At 38.7% G+C, this 9,433-nt stretch overlaps 1 protein-coding gene across 1 annotated transcript; it reads right to left on the reverse strand.

Moving 5' to 3' along the window:
* Positions 1-212: 212 nt before the first annotated feature.
* LOC105551789 (olfactory receptor 2H2-like) lies at positions 213-1,157 on the reverse strand. Its single transcript, XM_011997194.1, has one exon. The coding sequence runs from the start codon at positions 1,155-1,157 to the stop codon at positions 213-215; it is 945 nt and encodes a 314-aa protein (XP_011852584.1).
* Positions 1,158-9,433: the final 8,276 nt, after the last annotated feature.

Consider the following 9,433-nt stretch of genomic DNA (forward strand, 5'->3'; position numbering starts at 1 on the left):
TCAATTGCATTGTGTCCTTTTCAAGACAATAGCTATTAAGTACATTAATTTCTATACCATACTGTGTCTAAATCCACAATATGAAGAATTTAAGGCCCAATGAATGATTGATAAAGGGAACTGAAATCTCAACCTGAACAGAATGCAGCTTTTTCTCTCCTACTTTTGGCTTAGGAGGTGTATCTCCAGCTTTTTGTGATGGGGTAACCTTGTTAGTTATTCTGGGAATCCCAGGTCCTCCTCCCCAATCTTATCAGTGCTCCCTTTACCTCCTTGTTCCTTAGAGTGTAGATGAGGGGATTAAGAGTTGGGGTTACCACAGTGTAGAAAAGAGTGAGAAATTTACCCCATTCATGAGAATAGTGATTTTTTGGTTGAAGGTAGACACCTGTGACAGTGCCATAAAAGAGAGAAACCACAAGAAGGTGAGAGGTGCAGGTGCCAAATGCTTTCTTCTGTCCCACAGTTGACTTAATCCTCAGCACAGCCTTAGCAATAGCACCGTAAGAGGAAAGGATAATGATCAAGGGCACCACCAGGAGGATAACACTGGCTGTAGACATCTGAATTTCATTGTAGGTAGTATCAGTACTGGAGAGCTGAATCAGAGCTGGGACTTCACAAATGACATCATCCACCATCCGATGGGAGCAGAAGGGTAACAGGAGGGTGGCAGGGGACTGGATCAGAGACTGGGCCAAGCCAGTCCCCCATGCCAGGATAGCCAGTTGCAGACAAAGTTTTGGGTGCATGATCATGGTATATTGCAGTGGATGACACACTGCTACATAACGATCCACAGCCATGACAACAAGAAGGGCACATTCCGTGGCCCCAAGCCACAAAAAAACATAGAGTTGAATGGCACAGCCAATGTAGCTGATGGTCTTTTCTGGGCCCCAGAAGTTAATCAACATCTGTGGAACACAGCTGCTGGTGAAACATAGGTCTACCAAGGAAAGGTTGGAAAGAAAGAAATACATAGGGATGTGGAGTTTTGGATCCTTCAAGGACACAAGAACAATGACCATATTTCCTGCAAGAGTCAAAAAATAAAAAATAAAAATGACCCAAAAAAGTATCTTCTCCAAATGTGGCTTGTTAGAGAAGCCCAGAAGGATGAAATCACTGTGGCTGTCATTGCAAATTATAATCATAGCTACTGGGGCAAATACCTCTCTGGGGAATGTTTCAAAAGTAGTTGCTCAAAAGCCTGTGATAATTCCAGTACAGACAGGAAGAAGGGTGGTATATGACTTGTTTGATTCCTCTCTACTTAAGGATAAGATTTTCACCAGCTGTATTTTGGGAAAAAATGCAAGATTTAGTGAAGTGCTTTAATCTTTGATATTCATCATTCACTCTCTCTCTTCCTCTTTTACATCTTCCTCATATTTTGTCTCTGATTAAAATTGTTCATTATAAATATTATATAAAATATATGTAAGCACCAGCTAGTAAAAAATCACTTTGCTAAATATTAGATGTGTTCCATCTGTGCTCTCAAAGAGTATACATTTACTACATTTATTACATAGTTCTATTCACTGCATATTAGCTTTATAACTCTTTCTCTATTTCTTTTGTTCTCTTAGTTCTCTGTGACCTTGTATCTTGATTTATTTCACTGTCTCCCATCTTTCCTCTCTTTCCTTCCCCTCTTCTCTCCCTGGATATTCTCCCTTTATCTTCCCTTTTTTCTCTCTCATTCTCCTCTTCTCCATTCCTCCTTTTCACTCTGTCTCTTATTGATGAGCTTGAATTCTCCCTCAGTCACCTTTATGCTGTGTGATATTAGGAAAAGTGGTTAACATTTTTGTTCTTACCTTAGTTCTTTCCTTAGATTTTCTATTTGGAAAATAGGCGAAATTAAAAACCTACATATGCTTGTTGGAGAAATTAAATGTGAAAACGGGGGAAATACTAAAAAGTGTTCTTGGCACAAAGTAACTGTTCAATGTAAGTTAGCGATAATTATCATGATGATGACACCGTTCAATAGATTGTTTCAGAAACCAAAATTTATTACCAAAGTTTTGCAGAGAGCATGAGTAAAAATAACATTTAGAAAAAAGAAATATTATATTTCTACATGACCTTCTTTGATGAAGAATGATAAAGTATATTAAAGAAAACCAAAAGCTTGAAATTAGATGAAAATATTTAAAATAATTAACAATAATAATCATGTCAAATAGACCACTCAAGCCATAATTCTAAGGAAAATTATGACATAGTCTGATATTTACTATTACATCATCATACATTGTGGTGAATTCTTAATCACACTTTAATGTAGTTGGAGCAATATGATGGTATATTATGCAATTACATATGTAAAATTTTTACATCAATATATGCTTTTGCTTTTACAAAGCTTGCTGGAGGTTATTTTCTGAATATCCTAGCCCTGTTGTCTCCTATCTTCCAACCATATTCTTACCCACCTATGATATGTCACATATAAATTTATCAATACACTAGAAGCAAATTCATTTGAAGTTCTCTCAATCAGTAGTTCTCATGCTTAAAGGGTTTTAATCTACAGGTAAACCCACAAGTAAAATGTCACAGGGCATTAAGATGCACTGACCCTCATGGCTTAAATTTCACCATAATTTTACTCACATTTGTCTTTACTATGCTGTGCATTCTAGAACATCTATACATTCTCCTTTTTGTCTGTTTTTTGTGTGTTATTGTTCCTTTATTTTCTTTAGAATTTTTCAAATTAATGATGAAATGTTACCACTTTAGTTGTGAATTTGAGCTTGATATTATATTAGATAGAAGAGTAGTTTGATGTTTTAAAGAATCTCAGTCTTGTAGATTTTTCCATGTCCAGAATCAACCTGCCTCTTATCCCATCCTTCGATTTTCATCCACTTCATAACCACTAACTACTGATTTTGTTTTTTTCCTATTCAGATTGCTTTTCCTTTCCCCATTTTCTTTCTTGTATATTATCACCTACAGGTCTCTACCTAGCTAGTTTTATATATGTATCCATCCGTATGTCTTATCTCTTCCAGTTCCTTTTAAATTACTAATCATTGAAGGAGATGCGTTTTTTTTCCTGGATCAACTATTTATAAAAGGTCCTTGGTTAGGGGACAGAGTCTTAGACTAGATGGTTTTTACTATGCAAAATTCAAGAATACTCTTAATCTCTGCTTCTCTTGAGATTATCTTCTTCCCGCAAATATAATTTTTCCTGTGATTTTATTTTAGTTTGCCTCCTCTGCTTTGCAGAACACTATCTGGGGGAGTTCATGATAAAAGCCAGCACACCTCCATTCCTATGGTTATAAATGTAAAATACAGCATTTCTATCTCACCTTCTAAAGTAGGTGCCTCTAGTACCAGTGTATCACATCTCCTCAGCCCAGCTCTAATTTCAGCAGAGCTGCAAGGGACAGTTGTGTGTGAACTCAGATTCATTTCACACATACTGAGAGTGACCTACCTCAAGTATGCTGTATATGGCTTCCCTCGGCCCCAAGGCTTGTCTGACACCATGGGAGCCCATTTGGCTTGTAGACAAGTGCTGCCTAGAAGTACAAAACGCTTAATGACCCTAGGGGAAATCTTCCAACAATGAAGAATTTTAATTAGGAATAAATGGTCCAGAAGCTCTTCCTTCAGGCAAAAACATACTGTGTGCTTTTCAGAAGGTCTTTAGAGAACTGGACTCCCATTACACACAACCTGGCTAATGCATCCCTAAATTACCTCTCTTTCTTAAATGTTTAACTCTTCCTGTTTCCTCACTCGTTCTTCTTGTAATCACCTCCAAAATCACTTATTGGTACTTAATTCCTTATCTTAAGTTCTGCTTTCAGGGGGGACCTAAATTAAGAGAGTTGGTTCTGAAATGGACCAAGAAATGAGAGTTTTAGAAGAATATTCAGGAAATGAATTACTCATCAGTCAGATTGCAACAGGTCATCCATTGTTGGGAGTAAATGGAACGCTAGCAACTCTTGGCATGCTTCAATATCACCACTACTCATAGTCTTACCTATTGTGGCCTGGGATGAGGTACAGGTAGAAGGAGGAGCATTGGCTTACATGGTCTTCTAGCCTTTGAAAGTTTTGGAGGTAAAAGTAATTAGATAATTGTCAAGTTGACTGGCTTTCGTTGATTGTTTTGGAGGTCTTGAAGAAAAAGAACAGCATAGTCAAGTAACCCAACTATCAACCTAGGGCATTGGTGCACAATTGCTTGTTGAACATAGATTTCTGGGCCCCATGCTCAGAGTTTCTGATTCTGTAGGTCTGGGGCAAGGTCCAAGAATTTGAATTTCTAACAAGGTCCCAAGTGATGTTAATGATGATACAGGTTCAGAAACTATACTTTGAGGATCACTAACTTAATAAATGCTATGAAAAGAAAACTTTCATGACAGTATTTAAAGAGATTCACATTTCCTCAGCCTTAGAGAAGGCTATTGAAAATCAGGCCCAGGACATAATTGTAAGGGTCATAGAGTCACAAAGGAGACAAAATGCAAGGCTCAGTAGGCTTTTTAGGCTAAAACCAGGGCCCTGGTAGGGAAGGAGTCAGACACTGAGACCTTGATATCTGTACGTTGTACTCCAAAAACAGAAACTTTCAGATTTCTCTGAACCTGCCAAAGTGGCAAAAGCAGTCTTCCCCTTGCTAGAGGAAAGAAGCTCCTGCTTTCCTGGAAACCGTGCATAGCATGTTTCTTTCAAGATGATAATCCGTCTCAATATCTTTCACTGCCTTCATCCAACAACTCCTCCAAGAAAAAAAAATAGCTTATTCTAAAATTTCATTGACTGGAATAACATGCATTATCAGTAATCCCTCTTAGAGGGGTACTAGAATGTAAACCCAGATTTGGGAAAGTTTATAGTCATGGGAACTTTCTCCGATGACTTAGAAATTAAACTCCTGGAAAGAAATGCTGGATCCGGTTATAGTATACTGCAGCAATGTCTTGCTGAAACTTTAACACAATGATATCCACAGTAAACAAAATAGAGTGGCTGTAATTTCCTTAACAGGCTATTGAGGTAAGTGTCAGAAGGATCAGAGTTAGTAACTCTAGAGTGCATTTATTAGGTACAAGCAGAGGACCTATCACCTAACTACACTTCACATGATATCCCAGAGGACATTCCCTTTATAAAAAGAATGGGAAATACACTAGTTAGAGAGGCAAAGTATATTTCAGGGGCTTAATGCCCTCTGTAGACCACGGTTGACAATAGAAGATGCTTTCATGGAGCTGAGTTCCCTACTTTCAATATGAATGATACAATTTCATATAAATAGAGTCTGATGGCAGCTTTCAACTTCCAGAAGCTATCTAGACATCATGAACTGGCTTGAATCAACAACTGGAGGCTAGATAGATATACAGACAGCTAGAAAGTTGCTTGACTTGTGTCCCTGGAAAAAAAAAACAAAGTGAAAGTTGGTGAAATGGAAGCTACAATGAAAAAATTATGATCTCTCACTCAGTTTTTTATCAAAGCCAGGTCTCATACCTAGAGACTCTCAATTAAAGAGAAGGGCAAGTCCCTTAACTTTGGAATGCCACTGCAAATAAATACAATAAATATTGGACCTAATATTTCTTCAAAGTGATCTGTGACCATTTACAGAGTAATTGCACAAGAGGAAAGATAAATATTGAGACTAAAAACTTTGGGACTGTTGAATATAGGGTCCTAGTTGACACAAATGTTGGGGCACACGCCATCATGACCTCTAGTTAAGGTGGGGACTTAGTGAGGAGAAGAGACAAATAATGTCCTGGCCTAAGTTCAATGAATAGTTAGTTCAGCAGGTCTGTAGACCTACCCTATGGTGGTTTCCCTAGTCCCTGGATGTATCATGCAAATAGTTATACTTAAAAGCTGGAGGGAAAAACTCTCACTGAAGTTCTGATAGAATAAGAACTAAGGGAAAACCCATACAATTACTCTTCATAAGCCAAGATCAGAAGAAATACTCCTAGAAAAAAATGCATAAATTAGTTTGACCTTTGAAATATAAAGGATGAGGAGTAAAAGGTGATAGCTCCCATCTCCAAAAATCAGAGGTACTATGGCAGGTGAAAGTCCATTGAACACATAGACCCAGAGCAAAAGAGGGATTTGGAACAAGTACAGGCTAGGTTGAGTGCTGCTGTGTTGCTTGGGTCATACAACAAAGTGTGTATCTAGTGGTGCTAGAGGTATTCGTAAGGCAAAGACTTCACATTCTGTCTCTGACAAGATAAAATAAGAACCACAGTGCAGACACTTGAGTTCTGGACTGGAGGAATGCCTTGTGCAAGAGAAAATTACTTGCACTGAAAAAGCAGCATGTCATCCAGCTTTTTCAGTGTAGTGCAATTCTGACATAGTGGAGACATCAAGTGATTATACAAAATGAGCTGGATATTTTCAGATCCCCCAACTCATCTGGTCAGATTAATGCAGCAAAAATCAATCATGTAATTGGAAACTAAACATTTGGGATCAGGCAAAAGCATGTCCAGAAGACATAATTCAATGACATAAACTAGTGATCCAGTCACCCATCACCTATGGCTGCTGCATCAGTGCTACTCTCTCAATTCACACCTATGGCCTCATGAGGTTTTTCAATTGACCAAGTGCTAGGGAAAAATCAAAACCTCAGAACTCTCACAAATGGTCTATAGGACCATAAGTGCTATAGGTTGTTATAAGCCATAAGCAAACGGATGCTTCATTAGAGTCCAACTTGGGAGTCACTCTAAAGGGCAGTAGTGAAGGGAAATTCTTTTAGTGGGCATAATTCTACACAGCACACTTGATCGTCTACTTTGAATAGAAAAAGGAATGACCTGAGGTATGGATATACATGGGCTTCTGGGCGGAGGGATAGGGCTTGACTTGTTGGTTAGAGGCCTTGACCAAGCTCACAATATCAGAGACAAAAAGGTTTGGTGTAGATACATGTGAATGGTTCTGTGGGAGCGGGAATGAAGCATGTGGACTTTTTTGATGCATGGTAATGACCACCAGAGTGTTTGCCAGAGAAGTGGCACTTCCTAAACAAGTGGATGCCACCCAGTTTTTCAACCAATTCATGTTTTATTCAATGGACTCTTAATGGAGTTGCTGTGGTGGAAAGATGAAGGCTAAGCATAGGCCCAGCAGCATGGACTGTCTTGTACCAGGGCCAGTGAGACTGACACTGCTGAATCCATAACCATTCTGATGCCTAGAAAAGCAGAGTTCAATGCTGAGCTCTTGCTACCATACGAGCCACTGAGGAAACCAGTCAATATCTGGGCAAGCTGATTACATTTAACCCTTTGACCCTGCAGCATGCAGCCATTTCTCCTTAAAGTATTATACTTTTTATAGATATGTATTTGTCTTGCTTGCCTACAGTGCTCTGCTTAGACTACCATGCCTGATTTACCGATATTTGATCCTGCTTAAAATTCCCTCAAACTAGGAATATATTTTATATCGATAGAAGCATGATTCTAGATGTGTAACCATTTGAACTACTGATCCTGAAATATATATATATTTATATATATATTTATAATATATAATATATATAATATTTATATATATATAAAATGGAGTTTCCCAGGAAGCAGACTCAGGGATGGAGATTAGCATTCAGAAGGTTTATTAGGGAACGTTTTTTGGATCAACATCTTTCAAAAGAAAGGGTGGGAAACATGATTGAGGAAAGGAAGTAATGCAAACTACCTACTTTGGAAGTTTGTAATGCAAACTACCAAAGTTTCACTGAACCCTGTAGGAAGTTCTCAATATGAGATGACAATTCATTGATGTTCTGAGCTGAGGCCAAAGGCAAGCCTTAAATCTCCTTGTTGATCAGGATTGAAGGCAGATTACATGGAAAAGGGCCATACATTTAGATGAAGCAACTCTGTTTAGCTGAGGCAACCCAGAAAGAAGGATTTCAGCTGAGCCCTATCTACCTGTAGCACATCTAGCAGTTGAAGTAATGATGCCTTCATTCTGAAAGTGGTATCTGAGTAGTGCATTGTAACTTCCAACACTGTTTATTCCTTTAATTTCTCAGATCTACTCCTTTGTATAAGATCTGGTGTGGGGTGGGAGGAGGGGGAGGGATAACATTAGGAGACATACCTAATGTAAATGACGAGTTAATGAGTGCAGCACACCAACATGGCACATATACACATATGTAACAAACCTGCATGTTGTGCACATGTACCTTAGCACTTAAAGTATTAATTAATTAATTAATTAATTAAAAAAAGATCTGGGAAAAGCTCTTACAGGGCTATAGTGGGCCTCTGTATCTGCAGGAAACTTAGAAGAGGACCACCACTGCAGCTGGTCTTAAGTCTTACAAATTATAGTCACCATCTCCTTCTTACTATTCATTCTATGTTGTTCTCACCCTTATCTGGCACCTTTCCAGATCTCAGTGGCTTACCTGGTGTCATGATCCAGAGGTGTCTGAGCCCCTGATCACAATAGCTTTTTTCAGTTACTCTCATTGCCCTTGGTCATTTACCATCATAATTAAACAAAATATACACTTCCTAGTGTACCTTTTGTACCCCTAGTGGGAACATTTCCCTTTAGAGAGTTAGAACCTCTGAACTCACAGAGCTTATAATTGTGGAGACAAAAAACACAAATTTCTCAGATGAGTTACTGGTAGGGATTCTAAGAAGGGCTGCACCTGCTTTCACCTTTTGGTTTCTAAACCATGCATTTTTCCTCGTGAGGACACAGCACCATAGAAAGATAATTGATTTAAAGTACTGGGTCTTGAAGGATGACATTGCATCTGAGCTGGTATTTCAGGTGCAGCTTCAACAGATCCCTCCATGACTCTAATAGATCACTTATGGTAGCGCAATATGTGATGTGGCCAATGGATTCCATGGTCATGAGTCCACTCCTACACTTTCTTTGCCATTAAGTCAGTCCTTTTTTCTGACACAATGGTATGTGGGATCTCCTGCTGCTGCATCAAATATCCTATAAGCCTTTAGACAGTCATGCTGGCTGAGGACTTATGTTCAGGAATGAAAACCCATGCCTGGAGTATGTGTATCTATCCCTACCAAAAAAACATTGCTACATTCAAAGTAGAAAAAGTCTAGTGTCATCAACTTGACATTAACTAACTGGTTGACCTTTTGACGGGAAACTATTTTATCCGGTCATTGCATGGGACACTTGTTGATGGAAGACTGGATGTTTGACAGTGGCTATAACGCATGCTGTTAAACCCATGCATTGCTTCTATCCCTACTATCATAGCGACTTCATTCATAAGCTCATTGCACCAGCATTGCAGGTAGGAGAATGAGGGCAAATGACAGAAGCTCTTGACAATAACAGCTCACCAAGTCACATTTTCTACCTAGTTGCTTAATTCATTTTCTATGGTGGATTCCAT

This window comes from Mandrillus leucophaeus, unplaced genomic scaffold (assembly GCF_000951045.1).
Source record: "Mandrillus leucophaeus isolate KB7577 unplaced genomic scaffold, Mleu.le_1.0 Scaffold1140, whole genome shotgun sequence".
NCBI lineage: Eukaryota > Metazoa > Chordata > Mammalia > Primates > Cercopithecidae > Mandrillus > Mandrillus leucophaeus.

Coding starts and splice junctions, on each gene's coding strand:
- LOC105551789 (XM_011997194.1), bottom strand. CDS start 1,157: ATGATTATAATTTGCAATGACAGCCACAGTGATTTCATCCTTCTGGGC.